This window comes from Lepidothrix coronata, unplaced genomic scaffold (genome assembly GCF_001604755.1).
Source record: "Lepidothrix coronata isolate B3197 unplaced genomic scaffold, Lepidothrix_coronata-1.0 Scaffold14, whole genome shotgun sequence".
NCBI lineage: Eukaryota > Metazoa > Chordata > Aves > Passeriformes > Pipridae > Lepidothrix > Lepidothrix coronata.
Window position 1 is genome coordinate 2,849,815 of NW_016690194.1, and position 23,642 is coordinate 2,873,456.

Genomic DNA, 23,642 nt, shown 5'->3' on the forward strand with positions numbered 1-23,642 from the left:
TGTTGCAATTTGTTGCATAAAACTTCTGTATGATTGAATACATGGGGGGAGGAATTTTATTGCCTAAGGAATTATTTCTATTTAAGAAAATATGCAAAGAAAAGCAAGGTGTGATTGTGATTGCTTTTAAGCCAGTAGAGACTTGATTTTACTAATATGTAATTTCTGTTGTTTACTAGGTGTTGAAAGATATAAAACTTACTTTAGAAGGAGAACTTCAGCAACTCTGTCAAAAGACTTAACTGGCCAACTATGCAAAGCTGTGAAAGGCTGTCTTAGTATATCGGATGTACTAAAAAATTTAGAACTGCAGGGTTTGCTTCTGAGGGAAAGAGATCTAACACTTTTAACAAAGGTGAGAATATATTAGTATATAAATAGATGGCACATATGCCCAGAATAAAGAATAGTAGCAACTAAATTTTCTAAGTATTTGTCACAGACAGGGATGGTTTTCATCTAAGTTATATATGTGTTATGCATAATACAAATGATTCTGTTGAGATATTTACTATAACGTAGTTTTTCCAAATGTTTCAAAATCACATTCATCAAGCCTTAGTGGAAAAATCTTAGCAACATCTCTGGTATGTGTTTGAGGCATATAATGTATGCTTTTGACGGAAATTACTGTGCATGTACATGATAGAAGGAAAGTTGTGGGACACCAAGGACATAAAAACTGGTCTTCAAGATGTATTACTGGAACACTTGAACTTGCTAGTGAGTGGCTTCTAGGAAAGGAAGTTCCTCTTGTTCTAAAGAAATGAACCAGCTTTAACTGAACTTAAAGGTTTGTGTGTTTTGACCTTCCTCTGAACCCCTAGAGTTTCTTGTAGGGAGCACAGAGTTTGTGTGGTTTCGGTGACTTGGTCTTTTCTCTTTTTTTGCCTTTAAAGCCAGTTGACAATATTGTTTTATTCTTAAGGGCTTGGCCACAGCTTCATCTCTGGAGAGTGTCTCTTTAGCCCACTGTCCAATTGGAGATGGAGGGTTGGAAAGTAAGTTCAGAATCAAAAATGTGTAAATATACTTTTCTCTTTTTTTTTAGTTTCCAAGTAGGTCAGCAAGTTTTTCAGTATTTCCATTCCTGTTTTAAATTTGTCTATAATGATTAAAATAACAATCCTTCCTTTATTCTACATGATTCAACAACTTCTAAAGACTTGAATTTCTTCTCTTGATGCTAGTAAATAGCCATACTACTTTATAATGATGTTTTTACTTGTATTTAAAACAGTATTTATATTTCTTAACTCTTTCCTGAGTTTACGTAAGTAAACTGAAATAAAATATGTTCTAGGTTGTTCAAATACTCTTTTCTAAACATTTGCGTTAGAAATGTATAAACCTAGAAGACTTTATTTAAAATATACTTCTTACGTAACACTGTTTCTTTGTCAAAGCTTTTGCCTGTTAAAGCTGATTTAGCCTCTTAATAGGGCAGTGAAAAACTGTTTTGATAATCTGGAAGTCGTGTGTGTAGATAATATGCATTCTTTTTTGTTCTTCAGCAATCTGTCAGAGTATAAAGAATGCAGCTACTATCAGATCTGTAAACTTCACGGCATGTAGCCTCACATGGCGAGGGGCTGAACATATAGCAAATGTTTTGAAGGTAATTTAATAACTTTCTTAGAACAAAATGTTCACAAGAACTTAATATATTTGATTTTTTTTTTACTTTCAAGCTCTAAATCCATTAAAGCACTTTGCGAGGAGCATATGTGAGTACTGAAGTGTACAGTCTTTCTGAAAGCTGTGACTTTATATGCCAAAAGTAGCTTGGTTTACTAATGTGGGATTTAAATATTTCAAGTATTCTTAAGCACTGGGTAAAAATAATTGATTTTACAGTTTAGAAGCTACTGATTAACTAACAGTAAGTATGTGACTAGTGCAATATTCTAATTAATGTTAACAGTGGTTTTTGTGAAAGCACAGAATTTTGTAGTATGTATGCATTTCCTGTTCAATGTGTTGAAAGTGTCTTTCTGCCAAAAGAAGGTAAAAAGATATTTTGTTGCAAAGTTTAATGATTTGTATTGCAAACTGGGTAATCTAAACAAACATGAGTTAACTGTAAGGTTTAAAAATTACTTGCATTTCTTGAACTCCAAAAGAGTATAACTGTTTTTCTTTATATCAGCACTCAAGCCATTGAGCATGAATTACAAAGAACGATAACTTGTGATCTTTTCATCAATAATGGCCTTGGCTTTGCATTTGTTAACAGTTTCTTTGTTTGCAAAGCACCAGGCAATGAGAAGACATGGTGAAGCTTGGGCTGAAAGCCTGCGTTACAGGAGACCTGATCTTGAATATATGACAGGCTTGAGACGGGTTACTTTGAACTGCAACATGCTTGTTGGAGATAGAGGAGCAAGTGCCTTTGCAGACTGTCTAGGAGAGGACCTTTGGCTGAAAGGTATTGTAAAATAGACTCTTAAGATATGGTAGTGGCAGGCAGAAAACTTAAAATTGTTAGTTATAACAATTGCTGCCAGAAGAGTAAGTCGCTATGCATTTGGGGAAGAATACTCTTTTTTTCAAAAGAATTTTCTCTTTCTCTTTTGAATTGCCTAAGTATCCAAATACTTTTGTGTCATCTAGTATTGTTCTCTAGTATTTTGGAGAATTAATTTGTTCTGCATTATATCTGTACAAAATTACTAAAGGTGGTGGTGTAAATTATAGCATTCTGTACATGGAATCAAATACCTGTTGAAACTGTTTCATAGTTTGAGGCAGGTTTAAGATAAGATGCATACTGATGGAAGAGGATCAGGTTAGAGAATACTTAAACTGACAAACAGTTGTCCATAAGTCCTAATGGAATGCATCCACAAGTGCTGAGGGAGCTGGCTGATGTCATTTTAAGACCATTCTCTATAATCCTTGGAAGAGCATGGTGATTGGGAGGACAGGTGCATAAGCACTGGAGGATAGCTAATGTAACCCTTATCTTTTGAGAAGTCTGGGAAGAAGGACCCAGGAAACTAAAGGCCAGTCAGCCTTACTTGGATCCCTGGGAAGGCAGGGTTGGGATGCCATCTAGAGGGACCTCAGCAGGCTGGAAAAGATGCTGATGGGAACCTCACAGAGTTTAAGGAAAGAAAGTGCGAAGTCCTGTACCTAGGCTGGTATAATCCCATGCACCAGAACATGCTGGGGTCTGTATGGCTGAAAAGCAGCTTTGTAGAAAGGGTCCTGCAGATCCTGGTGGACAACAGGCTGTCCATGAGCCAGCAAAGTGCCTTCATGGCAAAGAAGGCCAATGGTATCCCAGAGTACAATAGGGAAAGACTTGTGAGCAGGTTGAGGGAGGTGATTCTTCCTTTTAACAAAAGTGAGGCCACATGTGGATTCCCCAATACAGGAGAGAACTGGAGCTACTGAAGAGAGTCCAGTGAAGGGCCACTAAGATGATGAAGGGACTAGAGTAGCTCTCATTGCAGAACAGGCTGAGGAAGCTGGGACTGTTTGGCTTGGAGAAAAGATGGCTCAGAGTAGGGTCTTACAAGGCATACAAATATATTGGAAGGGAGGCTGTAGAGGAGTTGGAAACACTCTTTCTGGTGGTACTTGGTGACAAGGCAAGAGGAAGTGGGTACAGATTAAAACACAGGAGGTTTCTGCTGAACGTCAGGAAACTTTATCACTGAGAGGATGTCCGAACACTGGCACAGGTTGCCTGGAGTGGTTGTAGAGTGGTTTATATTACTTCCTTTGCAGTTGTTAACAGTTATTTAAGTTGATCTAAAATACCAATTTAAATTTTTAGTTTTCTTCTTTTAAAGTAATACTCCTGTTTTACACATGGCTGTTATCATGTCCCTGTTTCTTATGCTTCATGTTCTATGAAATGGAGATTTTCAGCAGGTGTGGGTTAATTTTTTTAGATATTGATTATTAAATTAAATTATTAACTAAATATCACTAGTGCAATGAATTTATTTTTTTTTTACCTCCTTAAACATTTCAGCACTTGATTTGCAGCAGTGTGGAATATCCAATGAGGGAGCAAGATCATTATTAGATGCTCTTCAAACTAATACAACATTAGTGGTACTTGACATAAGAAAAAATCCATTAATAGGTATGTATCTGTGTCTGCCTTTGTCTTGTTTGTGTGGTGGTGTTTTTTTTCTTTTCCTTCTTCAGTAAGTATATGTGGAAAGGTAAACTGCTTTTAAGAAATAAAACCATGCCACAGTAATTTGCTAAACATTTTTAAAATTAGGGAAACAAGAAGAGTAGGTAATGTATACTGCTTATTCAATGATCTCTTTGTTCACATAAAGAGTTGTCTCATACAAAGAATTCTTAGTCATGTATTTCAATTCATTCTAGGTCACATTCTGATGAAAAACATTATTGAAAGAGTTCTTAAGAACGGAAATAGTGCTAATTCAGAGGTATGTTTTACGGATTTTGGAATGAGTTTGGGGTTTTCTTTGCAGCTGCCATTGCATTTGGTTTTTTTTTAAAGGACAACTTTGTTCAAAATGAATCTAAAGCAGCTATTCTAGTTGTAAACAGAAGTTTGACTTTTAGGCAGTTTAAAAACCAACAAACCCCACTATGTTGGGAAAAACAAAAACACTATCAGCGATATGATATTGTATTGGGCTTTTGTATGGTTTCTCATGGAATTTAAGGTGTACCATGTAAAAAAACCAGAATATACATTTAATGAAAAGAAAAATGGAAATGTGTGTGTACATGGGCATTACTGTAGAACGCTAAATAAATATTGCTGCCAGAGGGCTTTCTACTACATGTGTTCTTATTAACATGGTAATAATAAATTTTCATTAAAAGTAAAGGAAACTGCAATTTAAAATTCAAAACTTAATTTATTTTGAAACTTACTTCATGTCACTAATTTATATAATTAAGATTTTTTTTTAAGTTACTCAAGACTGTCCTTTCCAATGCAAACCATCTAAGAAAACAGAGTTCAGTTGAAGTGCAGTACGCCCTTTCATCTTTATCTAGCAGTCCACAGAGAGTTCACAGTAATGTGCATAAACTGAATATCTGGAGTATTTATTATTAGATACACTGTTCAAATACAAAGAAACCTGATTCAGCTCCCAAAGGAGACAGGAAAGAAATGAGTGTTCTTTATTTCACAGAACTGCAGCTATCCCAGTTCTTGTTCTGGAACTTATTACTCTTTTCAGTTTGAAAAGACTTAAAAGTCAGGGCTGCGGATCTGTGGGGAGTATCTAATAATCTGAGAATTTGTGAGTAAAATTCCTTGAGGATTAGTACAGTTCCCCACTTCAATCTCTAGAAGACTTCTTTTGAGAAATTGACCTTGGTTGTGAAGCTCTATCTTCTTGGCAGATGCAATCAATACTTGCAAAATGTTGCAGGGATCACATGAAAATTGCATCTCTGTGGAAAGTCAAACCATGAAAAGAAGCAACTCTGGGGAATCTCCCTCATACTAAGAGATAACTCGACTCAAGACATTAGTTTTATATTTTGCCACTTAGTGTAGTATCTAAAGTTTTACTGGCAATTCTTCATATTTCATTAACAACATGAATGAAGAAGTACTGACCAGCAGTCAGTACTTGATAAGCATCTTATTATTGCACCAGTCCCAGCAGTCCTTCCATCTTCTTTTGTGTAAAAACTGGTTGTTTCTCTTTGTTTTTCAATAGCATGTAGGTGATTGCCTTTTGTGTTGGGTTTTCAGGTTTGCAAGAAGAGTTAGTTCCCTGCTGCTAATTTATGCCTTTAAATTTGGTGGGCAGCTAAAACAAAAGAAAGTTGTATTATTTTAGCAGCACTGTGTAGCAGTATAATGAACTGTAATTGTGGATATGACTGAGTGTAATAGGTGGTGAAAGTTTGTGGAGTTTCTGAGAGACTGAATAGGTTAAAGGAAAAAGCCATTGAAAGTGTGTATCAGGTTTGAGTGGCCAGATTTTGGTTTGGTAGGGGTGGCTTCTGTGAGAAGCTGCTAGAAGCTTCCCCCATGTCTGGTAGAGCCAGTGCCAGTTAGGTTCCTTGATGGACCTGCTGCTGGCCAAGGCCGAGCCAATCAGGAATTACAGTAATGCCTCTGTGATAACATATTTAGGAAAGAGAAAAAAAGTTGTGTGGCAGATGAAAATTGCATCCAAAGAAGAGCAGAGTGAGAACATGTGAAGAACTCTGCAGACACCAAGGTCAGTGGAGAAGGAGTGGGAGGAGGTGTTCCAGGCAGCGGAGCTGAGGTTCCCCTGCAGCCTGTGGTGCAGCCCACGGTGAAGCAGCTGTGCCCCTGCAGCCCATGGATGTGAAGAACAAGGATGCATAGATCCACAAGCAGCCAGTGGAGGAGACCCACACTGGAGCAGGTGGATGCCTGAAGGAGCCTGTGACCCTGTGGGGGGCCTGTATTGGAGCAGGGTCCTGGCAGGGACCTGCTGACCCAGGGAAAGAGGGGCCCATGCTGGAGCAGGTTTTCCTGGTAGGACTTGTGGGTGGCCCTGTGGGGGATCCACACTGGAGCAGCCTGTGCCTGAAGGACTGCACCCTGTGGAAAAATGAAGCAGTTTGTGAAGAATTGTTACGTGTGGGACGGACTCAGGCTGGAGAATTTCATGAAGGACTGTCTCCCATGGGAGGGGCCCTATAGGGAGCAGGGGAAGGACTCCCCTCCCTGAGCGGCAGCAGAAAACAACCTGTGATGAACTGACCATAACCCCCATTCCCCCATCTCCCTGTGCCACTGCAGAGGGAGGAGGTAGAACTTGAGAAGGAAGGAGGGGAAGGGGGAAGGTGTTTTTAAGATTTATTTTACTTCTTATTCACCTCCTCTGATTCCGTTAGTAATCAAATTAATTAATATCCCCACTTTCAAGTATTTTGCCTGTAATGGTGGTTGGTGAGTGATCTTTCCCGGTTCTTATCTCAATTCATGAATCCTTCGTTATATTTTCTCTCCTCTGTCCAGTTGAAGAGTGAGAGAGTGGCTTTAGTGGGTACCTGGTATCCAGCCAGGGTCAACTCACTACAAGGTGTCTACAAAACAAGCTGCTTTCAAAACATAGTCTTAATATTTTGCTGTCTTTATACTTGGATGCAACAAAAGCAGCAGGCACTTAGACAAGAGACAGGTTACTGGTCTAGATGAACTTTAGGGTTAACCTAGACACATAAAGCTGCCCTTTTATGTGTCTTGTAAAACAGAATTAAGATGCTCTTAGATGTTTACAATTTCATTTTATTCTTTGTCTGTTTTCAGCTTAAAAAGAACAATTCATTGTCTTGAGGAGCTAGATGCAGCTGTAGACCCTGCAGAACTTACCCAAGGATTATTTGAGTCCCAAGTGAAAAAAAAAAGTTTTTCTTGCCAATGATAAATTTGGACTAAATTTGGTTGGTTAGAGCACAGTAATGGCATTTTAATCTTCCTGTGCTTTAGATGGGAATAACTTTACTGTACAATTCCTCCTCCTGTGATGTGGTGTTTAAAGCTGAGAAAAACTTTGCGTTAATGTCATCTATATTTCCTTCAACAGCTGCTTAGCAGTAGACCCTGTACTAGGGATGCACATTGAAAAACAATTGCAGTGTAACTTAAGAGTCTCTACCAGGAGTAGTGAAACTTTTTATCAGGGCAAAGGGTAGCTTTAAGAATAGAGCTATTGCTGTAAGGAAATGAAGTTTTAGTACAGCTGTGGTCTTTGATCATCACTGTGTCTTAATTTTAGTTTGAGGGCTTTTACTTTGTAAGGATGAATTTTCTTTACAAGGCAGTGAAAATACAACATCGTATTTTTTGAAATACTGATATTATTGGTAATGCAAAATTGTGCTAGGGAAGCTTTTATTACTCTGGAGAACTTTGGCCTGAGCCAGCCATTCCTATCAAGCCAGTTTTCTGAGAATGAAATGCAGAAGCCAGAGTTGTCTCTTTATAGGGTTGATGCTGTGGGGTTTATGCTATAAAAGATTATAGGGTTGATGCTGTGGGGCTTTTGCTATAAAAAAGTGTTTTGCACAGGAGATAGGAAAATATCAGATGGGATATTATAGTTTTGTGAACACTTTCTGATAATGTAGCACTCAGACTTGCATCAAATCTGTTTGAATTTGGGCTTTGTGGGACTTCTGGTTTTTTTCCTAATTTTACAGTTTATTAAGTTTTCTGTAAGTACCAAACAAGTATATATGACAAAACCCTCTCCTATTTTAAATAAGTACCTCTTTAGCTATCAGTTACTAAACTGATTTATCTTTCTTTAAAAAAAAATTCCAGTATAAGTGGCTGACATCTCCATCTTCCAAAGATGCTTTGAAAAATAGACCAAAGAAAAGAACTATTGTCCTAGGAAGTGGTCGAAAAGGAAAAGCTACTATTCGTATTGGTAATGCCATCTTTATTTTCTCTGACTACAGTAAATTCTGTCAACAAAATTAATACTTAAGAGCTTTAATTGTAAAATATACAATGTTAGTGTTTTACAGAACACTTGTCTCCAAAAAAATTCAATTTATTATTAATTCAGTAGTACATCTTCTATCATCACTGGTATCTATAGGAAACTTGCTTTTGTTTTTAGTGCTGCTAGATAGTGGCTGGAAAAACGGTAGGACATGCTGACTTAAATATGTGGAAGAATTGCACGTATTTATTCTGAGTGCATCCTCTCCACAAGCTTTCACTTCTGCAAAGCTTGGCTGTAGTAAGTTGCCTAGTTCTTCTGCTGTTGTAACCTTTCTGTAGCAAGCTGTCTTCTGCCAGAACAAACAAACATGCATTTTTTACTGATGTACAAAATGTTCTAAGATATTTTTTTAAACTTCATGTAAACCTATTATAAATAGTATGTTTAAAATAAGATAGATATCTTGAATATTTATAATTTAGTACTGATAGCTGCAATACACTTTTTCAGTAAGCTGCTAAAAATTTCAATGTAATACATTTGACTATCTCTCATCTTTGCTCTAGTTATCTGGAAACAGAGAGGTAAGCATAAATCAAATTGAAGTCTTTGTACAAATAAACTGTGGTGATCAGGGTGGTGGAAGAAGAAAATGCTTGACATATATAGTTGTGGTGGTGTGGGTAGGGGTTTTTTGGTGTGGAGTTTTTTTGTTTTTGTTTGGTTTTTTTCCTTCCTCTTTCTTTTTGTTTTTTTGGTGTGTTTTGGGTTTTTTTTTTGAGAGAGAGAGGGAGTCAGGAGGTGAAATCTATCTTGTTTACTATTTTGAGACGGAATTGAAATTCTGAATCCCCTTACCATAATTACACATGTCCATACCATTACAAAATCAGTTGTTTTATTGATCTCAGAGAAATAATAACCCTCATTCTCGCTAGTTTAACTGTATGAAATATTAGGTGAACAAATTAAGTTTTCTGGACTTGTTAGTTTCTGACTTAGCAACCTGAGTTAAGAGTGATCATCCACATTACGTTTCTTTTCTGAATCTACTTCAGTAGTATATGATTTAAACAAAAACAAAAGACTGGACTGGTGAACATGACCTTTTTCATTACTAGTTCTCTTAAGAGATTGCCAGTGTTAAGTACAAGCAATCCATGAGTGCCAGCTTTATTTTTAAGCATTTTGCCCACAAATAAACCAATGTTCTTCACACTCAAGCCACTAGAGGGAAGTTTGAAGCACATAGATAGTTTTATTGTCTACATGGATTGTCTCCCATGTGAGCCAATGGAATTAGGTATCTGACATTAGTAATGTTCATAAACCTCTTCAGCTACAAAATTTTACTTCCTTTTTGAATAACAGCTTGTCTTAGCTGCATCAGCCTAATGTAGCAGTTAAGTACACTTGGCTTAAAATTGTAAGTTTTGGACACTTTAGCATAGTTAGACTGAATGGCAGATTTCCTACTTATTATTAATAATAGTTATTATATTAATAGTCCCTGTTATTACACAGGAGGTGTTACTTAGGAAGAGTATGCTGTGAATTTGTATGTAAATAATTAGGTATAACGAATTCTCTTTTCTTCTAATCTTACTGTTCAATACAGGACTATTGTCTAAAAAATCGGTAAGTCCTGGGAAAAAAATTACATCTGTGAAAGAGAGTTACTCACCAAAACCACTACCACCAGGCACAAAAGGCTTCCTTCCTTGGCGGACTGCAGAACGTGCAAAGAGATGCAGGTGAGGTTTTCATAGTACAAGGGAAAATAATAAAGCATAAAACCAGCATGATAAATATAGTAGAGAACAGTGTTAGTCTTTTTAAAATATTATTTGAAAGTTACACATATAATTTCATATTGCATCCATAACTTTTTCTGTTTATATAAATTTTGGGGATTTTACATAAATTCTGTTCTAGTAAGTATTTAAAATACACAAAAATAAATGATGGCCATAGGAATATTCAGATGTAGCAAAAAGCCCCAGCAGAACCAAGCCTACCTTGCCTGCTTGTTCTTTTGTTAATAATAATTGATCAGATGTATCATAGCTGAAGGTGCAAGTTAGTGTTGTAAACTTGTAGTATAGTTGATTTGGCATTTGATGCCTAGGTATTTTTTCCACCTCTTCTTTCTGCTTCATTTCCCCCAATACAAGCCTAATTATTGTGATCATCTAAGTCCAGCGACTTAAAATAAAACTAAAAAAAGTTATGTATGGAAGCTCTCTTTTGAAACAGCTTTTGTTTGGGTTTGTTTGGGTTTCTTTTAAATCTATACCCTAGACTTTGGCCTTGCAAAATGGAGACTATATAACTATTTAAACAAAAAAAATTCCTTAATGCTCTATCATAACTGTAGTTATTAAACTTATTTTTTAAAATCCTGAGCACCAAATTCTCCTCTTGACTTTAGTTAAAAATAATTAACTAAGCGAGATGCCTACTGAAGATATTAATGTTAGCATCCAGTAATGTTGCTCTAAATCATGATTAGGTAGGGGGTGCTAATAGAACAAAGTGGGGATCTAATGAGGGTTAAAGGGATACAGTGCAGTGTCTAATGCTGTTTTTACTCTTGTGCTTCACCTGCCCTAGAATCCTGTATTTGGAAGTGAATGTAGCAATCGTGACATGACAAACTTACTTTCTCAGAAGTGTTTTGTTGGGTTTTTTTCCTAACTGTAGAGGTGGGGCTCTGGATCGTACTGGAGAATTGCCAGTGGAGATTCAGGTACTGTTTCTCTCATAGTGGTTTCTTTAGTAGGTGAATGCCGAAAAAAGATGGAAATGTTCTTTCTCAACAGAATTTATTGTCTAAAAGTTAAGACTGGAACATACTTTTAAAGATAATCTATCATGGAAGTGCAAAAAAATAGTTTACATCAGCATTTGGTTGAAACTTCTTTGCTACTTATTTTACTTCCATTTCTGTCTCTGTATCTTTTGGTTTCCTAGTCATATGAGCAAGCTAATTTGGAGTATGGGCACAATCCCTTCAGAGGCAATAAGGAGGATTAACAGCATTTTTATCTGAAGGCTTTTGCAGCATCTTTTCTGTCTTGGACTTGGATTACTTACTTGTGTTTGAACGGGTCTGTGAACTGCTCCAGTAAACATACCAGCAGGAAAAGAAAAATCCCCACTTTCTTCTGTCCCCTTTGCATCTCATTTCCATCTTCCCTCCTACCTTGCCCACTGTAGAATAGCTGGAGAAGTACATTTTTGTATACTAATCAATTAAACTGGCTCACAGAAGGGTGTGATGGCTGCTCACTTATACCCTGCTCTGGCATAGGCTTCCCATGGACTGCAGTCCTTTGGGAAAACCTGCACTGCCACAGGATTCCCATGCACTGCAGCTCCTCTGATCCATCTGTCTGCTCTGACATGGGTCTTGCCTGGCTGGAGTGAGGGTACTGGCTCCACCACGGAGCACCTCTTCCTGCTCCTAGTCTGCTTTTCCCTCTGTTTTTTCTCACTCTCTTTGTTCCCACTTCTTCTTCCTGTCTGGCATTTTTTGCCCTTTGTTAAACCATCTCACCCCGATGCTCAAACAGCTTCACTGCTGGGCCCAGCTCTGCCCTGCTGTAGGTCAGATGGTACCAGGTGTCTGAGGTGGGGTAGCCCTGGCTGTGCCTTACAGGGACCCTGCTGCTAAATCCTCACCACATGTACCCAATATATGCACACATAGTATTGATTTTTTTTAATATTGTTTTATGCAAATTTATTTCAAAATTATATAGCTGGACAATGTATATACATTGTCAGGAGCTCTAGGAAACAACTGTATTTAAATTAAGCTTTTGATACAATTTAATCTTTGATTTTTGCTGCACATTGTAATGTTGTAAGTGGGTGTGGTTTTCTTGTGTAATTAGACAGGTGTTCCTGTGAAAGTGACAGTAGAAAGTGCTTCTACATTTGATACTGAAGACACAGAAGATTTAGATGATGTCATCCACTATCCTGATCTGGCAAAATCAATTGATAAGATTAATGTAACAGAGTATCAACAATTAGAGGTAAGAAGCATGTTCTGTGCCTTAGACTCCATAAAGGCAAGTTATATCAATTAAACCATGTTTTATTCAGAAAACTGTTGTTAAGCAAATAAGTAGCCATGGAGCAGGATTTCAGAATAGCTCTTAATTATCCTGCATTATGTCACACAGGGTTTCATTTCAGAAGATGTATGTCAAATATGCACTGGATGTTCTATTTCTTAATATTATAATACAGATACATACACTATAAGCATATTGTCAAATCAGTGCCTTAATAAGAAAGAACTTAACTTAGTACACACAACTGCAATATATGTAATTTCTCTGTTCCAGTCTTGAACCACAGTTTGCAAATCTTTTGATCAGTGTTATTGCTTGTTGTATTTTCTTCCAAGTATTTCCTTTATAAAAGTAATTTAATGTTATTTCTGTTGTATTTTCTTCCAAGTATTTCTTTCATAAAAGTATTTTAATGTTATTTCAAAGAGCTAAAATATGGTAATGATTGTTGTGTAAAAATAATTAAAAAAATAGCTGAAAGAGTGTTAGAGCTTCATTTTATAATTGAGTTTAGGGTGGCTTAGAGCAAAAGGACTGTACAAATACTGCAATACTACTAGACTTTTTTGAGGATTTTTTTATTTGTTTGTTTGTTTGGTTTGTTTGTTTTTTAAACCTATGTAAACTTTTTCTTTAGACCTACCTTTTTTCTGTCTAGAACTTTTGTTCAGGAAGGTTTCAAGGTTTTCACATGTTGCTGAGACTTAAAGTTGTATAGGGACTTTCTTTGGGGGTGAGTTCGTTACTGTTCATGTGTAATTTATCAACATTGTGCTGTGTTGGTGGCTTCAACACTTATCAAAAGCATTGTGTATGGAATCATAGAATTCCATGTCGTGTGAAAATTGCTTGAAAAAGTTCTATGTAGGAAGTACTGTGCTTTCAGGAAACACTTCACGTATTTATTCTTGGTGTTTGGAGAGGGAAGAATATTATCTTCAGGACACAGGGCAGAGGCAGACATAACTTGTGCTTTGGGGAAGGGTTGTCATACTGACCTATGACATCAGTGTTACCTGTACAGCAACTGTAAGGAAGGGATAATTTGTGATTAATTTGGGCTACCTTGGAGGTAAAACTACCAATTTTAGCAGCCTACCCCAAAATTGATTTTAAATTTTCTGTGCTTGTAAAACTCCAGATTTTCCTGACTTTATGAATTTGAAAACCAAAATACTTTTTTATGCCATGGTTGCATATCAGATGCACTGTTTAAGCAGTCTGCAGCTGTTCCTGTGCCTCACCTATTCTTGTTATTATATTGAAACAAAGCAGGTTTCACATTATGGCAGAACCGAACTACCAACTTGTCACCATTGAATGGGGATGTCTATTTCCTCTCTATGTCTGAGTGCTTTTTCATTTCTTGCTTCAGTCTTTTCCTCTTGTGTCTTTTTTCATGTTTTTCTAAGTTGATTCAACTTGCTGATATGGAGAAAACCCATGTAGTTGAACAAGGAGAAGTGCAATGTCCTGCACCAGGGAAGAACAATCTCAAGCACCACTATCTGCTGAGGGCAGATCATCTGGAAAACAGTGCTGCAAAAAATGGCCCCGGGGGCTCTGGTGGACACCAAAGTTGAACGTGAGCCACCAGTGTACCATTGCAGCAAAGGAGGTGAATAGCATGCTGGACTCCATTAGGAGGAATGTGGGCAGACTGAAGAGAGTCCAGCAAAGAGCCACAAGGACAGTTAAGGGACTGGAGCACCTCTCCTGTGAGGAAAGGCTGAGAGAGCTGGGACCGTTCAGCCTGAAGGAGAGAAGGCTTGGGAAGGGATAAATACCCAAAGAAGAGGGTGCCAATAGGATGGAGACCATCTCTTTTCTCTGTTGCCCAGTGACAGGAAGTTACACAATGGGCAGAAGCTGAAACATAGGAGTTTTATTCTGAACATCAGGAAACACTTTCACTGTAAGATTAACTGAGCACTAGCATGGGCTGCACAGGGCAGCGGTGGCGTCTCCCCTTAAAAGATATTAAACAACATCTGAACATCTTGTTGTAAGTGGCCCTGCTTGAGCAGAGGGTTGTACCAGATGACTTCCAGAGATCCCTTCCAACCTCAACCAGTCTGTGATATTTTTCCAGGATAGCATTCAGCTATCTTAACGACTCACATTAGTTTATGTGACTGGGGGTGTTTCAGAACCCCGGAGTATGGTAAGTGGCAGAAGTCTGTGGCTCATAAGGTGAGAGAGGAAGTGGAGGACTCTTTTATCTGTATTAATTTGGCTTAGGTACTGTCATTAAACAGCTTTTAATGCCCAGCAGCTTCAGGGAGGAACTTACCTAACTGAAAAGTAATCCACTTTACTGAGAGCAGGCCTCTCAGTAAAGTGAGACAACAACTGTGCTAGAACAATGATGGGAATGCAGAATTGGAATAAACAGTAAGAGAGGGGAACTCCTTAAACTCCCACTTTGCCATGAAAGCTCTCCAAACATTTTATGATGTGACTAAATGACCAGACTTTCACTTTAGTATGCAAGTCCATGAGAACTTCTCTGCATCCTTTTGCTCAGAAAGGGGCTTTAAGCATGGTACTTAGTGAAACAAGTAGTACTCAGTTGTGTTTTCTGTAAAAAAAAATGTCTTGGGTAATGAAAGGCTTTATTTCTGCTTAAATGAAAAATAAGAACTGATAGATACTAATTCCTTCCACTAGAGGGAATCGAATGTCAGAGTGGGTTCTGATGAAGAATGTACTTGAGGTAACTCCCATATTTTTAAATTTTAACTAATGATTTAAATGGTGAACTTCACCCTTAGTCTAGTTACCAGGTCAGCTCTTTCCACATATTACTACTTTGTGCATTACAAAGAAGTAGAGAGTGCATTACAACTTTTTTTAAAATAAGGACAGCAATGTATTCAAGGAGAAAACCATGGCTAATTAGTTCCTAAATTTTTTAAAATATATTTTAATTTTTTTAACTTCAGTTTTATACCTCTGTCTAGTGTTGAATAGTCATACTGCATACAGTAATTCTGAGGGCTACATATATTTTTGGTATGCGATTTTATCTTAAAGGCTGTCAGTGCTGTCTTTGTGGGCTATACTTCTTGAAGACTTAGTCTTGTAGCTTGGATATACATTTAGCTCTGATGCATTTTAAAAATTTTTTTCAGCAAAAAGACTAGGGCATTGTGTCAACTAGTGAATTTCTTAAAAGCAAATGAAAGAATAAAGTGTGCATATACTTGTAATTTAATGTTGACAAATATGTTTACACATATTGTAAGGTGTAAGGCATCTTCCTTTAAATGCTAACTTTGATACTGCTTATGAGGAGATGTAGCGGCAGCGTTCAGTTTGTTTTTGAAGTCAGTCCATAGCCATCCAGAGGGGTCGCAGCTGACTGGAAGCTGGCAAATGTTGTCCCGATTTTCAAGAAGGGCAAGTAGGATGATGGAAACTACAGGCCTGTCAGTCTCACTTCAGTGCCTGGTAAAGTTATGGAGAAGATTATTCTGGGAAATATTGAGAAACACCTGAAGGAGAACACAGTCATTGGTCAGTCATTGGTCACAGCCAGCACAGCTTCATGAGAGGAAAGTCCTGCTTATCCAACCTGATTTCTTCTTATGAAATCCACCTAAGTTGATTAAGGAAAGCCAGTTGATGTAATCTTTTTGGATTTCAGCTCCATCTTGGGCCCTGTGCTCTTCAACATCTTCATAAATGACTTGGACGCAGGACTGGAAGGGATGCTAAGCAAGTTTGCAGATGACAAAACACTCAGAGGAGCTGTTGACTCCCTGGAAGGCAGGGAGGCCCTGCAGAGAGACCTCAACAAATTAGAGGACTGGGCAATCACCAAGCAGATGAAGTTCAACAAGGGGAAGTGCTGGATTCTGCACCTGGGATGGAGCAACCCTGGACATCTGTATAGACTGGGGAAAGAGGTGCTGAAAAGCAGTGCTGTGGAAAGGGACCTGGTGGTCCTGGTTGATGGCAAGCTGAATGAGTCAGCAGTGCCCTGGCAGCCAGGAGGGCCAACCATGTCTGGGGGGGCATCAGGCAAAGCATCACCAGCCGGTCGAGGGAGGGGATTGTCCCGCTCTGCTCTGCACTGGGGCGGCATCACCTTGAATATTGTGTGCAGTTTTGGGCACCACAATATAAGAAAGATATTAAGCTCTTAGAGAATGTCCAAAGGAAGGCAATGAAGATGGTGAAGAGCCTTGAGGGGAAGCTGTGTGAGGAGTGGCTGAGGTCACTTGGTGTGTTCAGCCTGGAGAAGAGGAGACTGAGGGGAGACCTCATTGCAGTCACAACTTCCTCGTGAGAGGAAGAGGAGCGGGAGGCGCTGATCTCTCCTCTATGGTCATTGGTCCTGAGGGAATGGCCTGAAATGGTGTCAAGGGAGGTTTAGGTCAGATATTAGAAAGAGGTTCTTCACCCAGAGAGTGGTTGGGCACTGGAACAGGCTCCCCACAGAAGTGGTCACAGCACAAAGCCCGATAAGAGTTCAAGAAGCATTTGGATGATACTCTCAGGCACACTATGTGACTCTTGGGGATGTTCCTGTGCCGGGCCAGGAGTTGGACTTGATGATCCTTGTGGGTCCCTTCCAATTCGGCATGTTCTGTGATTTTCTGATTCTGTGATCAAATATTGTGTACATTTAAAGTGTGATAAATCAAGTTTAAACAAAACAAGAAAAATTCCACATTTCTGTTTAAAAAATTGTTGTAATTTAACTACTTTCTAAGCCATTGCCCTTTGACATTACAAACCACCAATTTGAGGAAAAAGATCATTGCTGTCACCTTTAAAATTACCTAAATTCTGTCCACAACAAAAATACTATAAAACTAAAGTTTCTAAAAAACACCTTAAGAAAAGTACAAAGATCAGTGTTTACAGAGCCATTGTGCTGTCTACTGTCTTATACGGATCTAAATCATGGGTCATCTACCGCCACCACCTGCGTCTCCTAGAACGCTTCCATCAACGCTGCCTCCGTACAATCCTAAACATCCACTGGTCAGATTATGTGACCAATACATCTGTTCTAGAACAAGCAGCAGTCACAAGTATTGAGGCCATGTTGCTGAGAACACAGCTGCGATGGGCAGGGCATGTCTCAAGGATGAAGGACCACCGCCTCCCTAAGATCTTGCTCTATGGTGAACTTGCCACCGGCTGCCGCAAGAGAGGAGCCCTGAAGAGAAGATACAAGGACTCCCTGAAACAACATCTCAGCCTTGGCCATACTGATCATCATAACTGGACTACTCTGGCCTCCAATCGGGAGGCCTGGAGACACACCATCTATAACGCTGCTGATGCTTTTGAGAACGCACGCAGGATCACTCTAGAGGAGAAAAGACAACACAGAAAGAATCGTGTCTTGCAGAATATACCATCTAAGGAGTCTTTCTGCTGTGCCTTTTGCAACCTGACATGCCTATCTCATATTGGCCTTTTTAGCCACCAACACGCTTGTAAGAAACGTGGGTGGAGCCCTTCCCAAATCTTCATTCGCGAAGCCTAGCCATGATGATGAAAGTTTCTAAAGTAGAGTTCCTTGCCAAAAACCCCCTACATCTCAGAAACTTTAAAATACATACATATACGTATGCACACACATTATAAATGGAAATGTAAGCATTCTTCAGGTCTGTGGTAGCTATGACTGGTCTTCAGAGCTAAGGTATGGGATTCCAAGTTACATGTCAAGTTGTGAATGCAGAAGATTATGGTCACTATTTCCTGTCTGTGTGTCTGTAAGAGACATTACTTCCACATGTTCTAACGTTGATTGCAGTAAGACTGTGGTACTTTTGGATGGTTCTCCTTAGAGAATTGCCCCCAACTCTATGCCCGCGGGTTAGATACTGACTTCTACAGGTGATGCTCATGTGTTCTGATGATAAAGATAAGACTAGCTTTCTAGTTCCAGGGTTAGCTTGGTTGATGCTACTCTAGGGATCATAGGAGTGGGCTTCACTGGGCAGTAGTGACAGACTCATAACCATCACTTAAGAGTGGTTGTCACTGTGAGGCCTGTATCTAGATTATTCTAAAACCTGCATCTTTGAATCAGATGCAAAAGTCCCTTGCATCTTTTAAGACCTGTGAGGACCTCTTTGTATTTGGAGAAGGATTAGTTTTACTACACATTCTGTTTCGCACCAGTCTTCTCAGATGATTGCCTATATGAAGTACAGTAGTATGCTCTTGAATAAACTTTTATAGGAAACAAAGGATTTCAGTACTATCTGGATCTCTGCTTCCCTGTAGAACTGGTTGATAAAGTGTGTATAAAAAGCTGTGTCTTTTTACATATAGGTGCTCGTGTATTAAGTGTGTAGAGAAATGAAGAAGTTTTGTATACTGTTATTTCATATAGTCTACCCTCTGAAAAATAGATTAGCTTGATAGTTTTTAACGGTTTTCACCTTTCAAACCAGAAGGCTCTGTTAAGGTGTGCAAGAACAAAAATTCTGATTTGTTCTTCCATGTCAGATGCTGTAATCAAAGATGATAATGCTCTGCTGGGATACAAGAAAATGTAGTATTGCTTATCAAATTCTGACTACTATTGCTGAAACTGAGATTCACCACTTAAAACTAATAGTTCAAATACACATGTAGGCATCTCATGAATAAGCATAGAATATGTTTATTAACTGTTTGGCTGTGTTCTTGTTAATTCAACACTAAACTTGGGATTGTGAAAATCTTACTTTTCTACTGAAGAAATAAGTGAAATCAGTTGTAAAGAGTACAGTTCTTACAGCTCAGAATTTTGTATTCTTATTGCTGTAAGAAGGAATAAAATCCTGGATAAAGAATACAGGCTGATAATCTAGAGACTTGTGCTGCAATTTCATGTTATCTGTTGCAATATTACAAATCTTTTGAGCAGATTTCTTCTTAATTTCTTCTTAATTTTTTGCATCCTAGAGTTATGTACTGGTAGACATCTGTCATGTATTTTCGTAGCAGATAAGTTTTTGTTTGGAATGCCATGTGCTAGTTGTTAATTGGACGTGTTGAGTTTTTGTATATTGCATGTTAATCTGACATTTTGAGGTAAATTTCTTGATCGTTTATCTGTGTTTGATAGTTGGAGCTGGAAGAATGCATGTTAAAACTAAAGGAAGAACAAAGAGCTAGAGAGAAGGCTGAGGAACGAGTAACAGAGGTAAGATACGTAACTGTTAATGATCTTTAAAGGAGGCACTGATCAAAGTATCCATGTGCTTAATTAGGAGTAATTATCTATGACCACTAATGTGGTGGCTTCCAGAGTTTCAGTTCAAAGTCGCGTGGATCATTTACTAGTCTAAGGGCAATGATGAAATCTCTGTTTTATTAATCTCCTGATCCTGTTCCAGAGCCTTGAACTCCAGATCAAGCTACTCTTTCAATGGGTTTTGTTCATTTGCTGTTTTATGATCTGGGGCATCCTGATATTTATTTTTCTTGAGAAAGTGATTAAATCTGTTTGCAGTTTGCACACATGGATGGTTCTTTGTCTCCCAACTCACTTATCATGACTTGTGCTGAGAACCTCTTTGTTGCAATTTGATATGGTTTGAAGCTGGCTCCCTACCAAGTCTCCAAACCTTACCACAAGAAGTCCCCCCCGCCAAACCAAGGGAGAAGAGGGAAAAAAAAGCCAAGAGAACCGAAACGAGAGAGAGGCAGCTAAAGCAATATATATATAAATATATTTACACTTATATTGCATTTATATACAATTGAAATATATATACAATTTCAAAAGGAAAAGGGAAGGGGGAAGGGAAAAAAGGAACACAAACAAAAGAAAATATACACGATCAATAGCCCAAGATCTAGCAACTAAAAGAATTAGCAAAGACTATCTTACTACTCTCCTTGGGAGAACAGAAAGTCACGCTGGAACGACCGCCAGCAACCCCTGTCTCCCAAGGTCGGCAAGGCCTTACCAGGCCTCACTCCCCAACCCGACAGACTCAACAGCAGGGAACCTGCACCTCCAAAGCTGCTGGAAGGAAAAAGAGGGCGAAGGCCTCTCCTCCTTTCTTCTTACAGCCTGACTTACGTAAAAATCATAGGGAATACTGGGTAAATCTGGGCACTTCCTTGGTTACAAACTGGTCACCAAGGAAGGCCTAGACCAAACTACCACACAATTATTGTTTATTTTGGCTTATTCTGTACTGTTGATTTTTAAGCTTTGTTTCCACAGGCAATAACCATATTGGATGCTCATCTGCGTGCCAGTTGTTGCGAAGTGCAGCTTAGTTTTACAAAACTGAACAACTTATCACAGTTAAATTGTGAAGTCTTTTTTCTCCTGTCTGCTGTTGCTGACCTAAAAATATTCTTTTGCATCAATAAGCCGAATTTCTTGTAATAGAGTTGCATGTAAGATAGTGTAAACAAATGGATTTAGTTCTTAAATGTGAGTGGAGGGGACTGAAAGTGATGATACCTGTTGAAATTTGAGCACCAAATGGTACCCCACAGTACAGGGAGCAGATATCCACAAAGGACTGCACTCCACAAGGTTCATTGTAGAGATCTTGTGCAATCATCCACATCCTCCTGTAATGTGATTTGCACCAGTGGGCTCTTCTGGGTATCTGTTGTTTGAATACTTAAATGCTTTTTAGGCTAAACACCCCCTGCAAGAAATCTTTCTCTGTCATCCTAGACTGGTTGGAGGTAGTACCTTGCTTCAAGAGAGCAAATAAACCAACTAGGAGTAATCTTTAAAATTGTTCATTTTGATGGTCATTTAACCTCTGCAGCATACTACAGAATGTATAAATTTTTTGCCCTTTCATAATAAATGAAAGAAGGAAAGCCTGTGGTAGCATTTGATTGCACAGCTGTAATCTTAAATGAGTGTCTGAGTTAATGCTTCCCTCAAACACAAAACCTTGTATATCCTGCAGTTATCATTTAACTTTTAGTCTGTCATCAATTTGATTAATATTCAGTGTGGAGAAAAACTGAATCATCCTTAACTTTCAATTTTCAGATGCACAGTGCAGGGAAGACTTAACAGTAGTATGCATTGCCTCTGACACAGAGGGGTGAATATAAGGAGAACATTGGCCTTCGTTATGTTTTTTTTACTAGTAAAATAAATTCTTTGGTGTTAATGTATCATATAATATACTCACTACTGTATTGAAAGCTAATTTTTTTCTGCTTATACTTGCTCTGTAACATTCTGTGCATGCTGAAGACTGTCCTGAGCCAGCAGTTTTGAGTGCCTGCAGCAATATCACTATGGTAACATAGAATGACAGCTGTGGATAAACAGATCTGCACAGAGCTCAATATAACAGTGCCTGGAATGTGTCTGGTACAGCAAACTCTGTATCTGTTACATCAGTTACTATGGGTATTTTACTTTGTGATGCTGCTCTTTAGGCTCGCAAAGGTGAGATTTGATATTTTTGGTTTTTTTAACTTAAAATGAAAAAAATTTCTTTTTTTCCCTCCCACTCCACATAGCTGGAAATTGAAAATGCAAGATTAAGGAATCTAAATATCTCCCTATCCGAGGTTCTTCATGCACAGTCAGTAACCAGCACGATTTTGGAAGATGAAGGTGTTCTAGGCAGCATTGAGAACTCTTTTCAAAAGTTTCATGCTTTTTTAGACCTCCTTAAAGATGCTGGGTAGGTTGTCACTTTACTCAAGTCTTCCTGTTTCTCCTTAGATCTTTTTCCGAAATTATTTTCACAATGAAGTATGCTACCTTCTACCCCCCAGATGTATAGAACTGTAATTCCAAAGAGCAAAGGGAAATAAATTAGCCATGTACCTACTGTTTAGTCTTTTCCTAGTGAGAAGAACGTGATCCAAGCACAGTTCATGTATCTGTCCTTGGAAAAGGCTTTCAAGAAGCCATTCTGAAAGAGCAGAAAGCTTCTATTCTAACATGTTTCCAAGTCTTTATTGAATCACATGTGGCTCTTAGCATTTCCATGAGATGAAATGCTCAAAATGCAGTTGAATTGGCTTCAGAAAGTGTCCTGTTGCCTTGTGCTCTCCATTTTCTAATTGAAGTACGGAAATCTAGATGAATGAATCTAGTCTCTATTTAAATTCTGGGTTATTTATTATTATTTGAATTACTTTAGAGAGTATTGATTAAAGTTTGTCTTACCACTGTACCTGCAGTTTCTCATAGGGTGGTTCATCCTTCCCATTTGTCAAAGAATTTCAGCTTAAACCTGATTTGTAAAGCTTATGTAGTCAGGCATGGCAATCCCATCCACAAGAATAAAGGAATGCTATGAATGTATATTGTAGTCTACTCTGCATATTCAGAGAAGATAAAAAAAGATATTATTTGCCTCCCACTTCCAAACTGTAATGATGTAACTCAGAAGAAGTAACAATGGCCTCAAGTTGTCCCAGGTTTAGACTGGATATTAAGAAAAATTTCTTCACTGAAAGGATGGTCAGACATTGGAACAGACTGCCCAGGGACATAGTGGAATCACCATCTCTGGAAGTGTTCAGAAAATATCTAGAAACTAAACATCTAAAACTTTTTTTAGTGATGGATCTGGCAGTGTTAGATTAACGGCTGGACTTGATGATATTGGAGGTGTTTTTCAATTTTTAATGATTCCATGATTCTATGATTCTAATTTGCTGTAAAGTTCACCCCAAGGCTGTGTTCTGATTTTGTGACAATCAATTTGCAGAGCTGGCATTACTTCAAGAATTAATTCAAAACTTGAGGAAGGGACAAATGCATTTTCACTACATGAAAAATATTTTACTATACAGGCCCTATGACTATCCGTAGTACTAGGGAGCTGCTCTGGAAGTTATAGAATCCTAATCACAGAGAGTGTTCTTCTGATAAGCTTCCGTATATCATATCCTGTGCTATCAACTGATGGCTGCAACTTCTCGCTTCTTACTGAGGCTTAAAACACACCAACTTTTAAACTGGCAAGTGACACGTCACTGTATTTGTGAAGCACGTCATGGCATTCATTACGTGTTATGCTAGATTGGAGTTGTGTGCCAATCTTCTGCTTGAATGACAGAGTTTTGATCTTTGTTCTGTCTGACATGGAATCTGCCTGTCAGCATCCTGTTCTGAGTGCAGTGCTAACTAGGAGAAATTAATTTTCAGCCTCATAACACTTGAGTTTTGAACCTGCAGGCTAATTTGTGC

The 23,642-nt window shown here is 38.3% G+C and overlaps 1 protein-coding gene across 9 annotated transcripts in view; it reads left to right on the forward strand.

Annotated features, from left to right (window-relative positions):
- The window catches only part of CEP78 (centrosomal protein 78), a 30,557-nt gene that overhangs the window by 2,553 nt on the left and 4,362 nt on the right, over window positions 1-23,642 (forward strand). For all 9 annotated transcript variants that reach the window (XM_017806249.1, XM_017806251.1, XM_017806255.1 and 6 more), the window contains exons 3-14: window positions 180-355; window positions 929-1,001; window positions 1,515-1,618; window positions 2,254-2,428; window positions 3,986-4,099; window positions 4,354-4,418; window positions 8,267-8,375; window positions 10,015-10,150; window positions 11,100-11,145; window positions 12,296-12,439; window positions 19,566-19,643; window positions 21,956-22,122. In XM_017806249.1, the coding sequence (XP_017661738.1) occupies window positions 180-355; window positions 929-1,001; window positions 1,515-1,618; window positions 2,254-2,428; window positions 3,986-4,099; window positions 4,354-4,418; window positions 8,267-8,375; window positions 10,015-10,150; window positions 11,100-11,145; window positions 12,296-12,439; window positions 19,566-19,643; window positions 21,956-22,122 (1,387 nt within the window). The remainder of the gene's footprint in view (window positions 1-179; window positions 356-928; window positions 1,002-1,514; window positions 1,619-2,253; window positions 2,429-3,985; window positions 4,100-4,353; window positions 4,419-8,266; window positions 8,376-10,014; window positions 10,151-11,099; window positions 11,146-12,295; window positions 12,440-19,565; window positions 19,644-21,955; window positions 22,123-23,642) is intronic.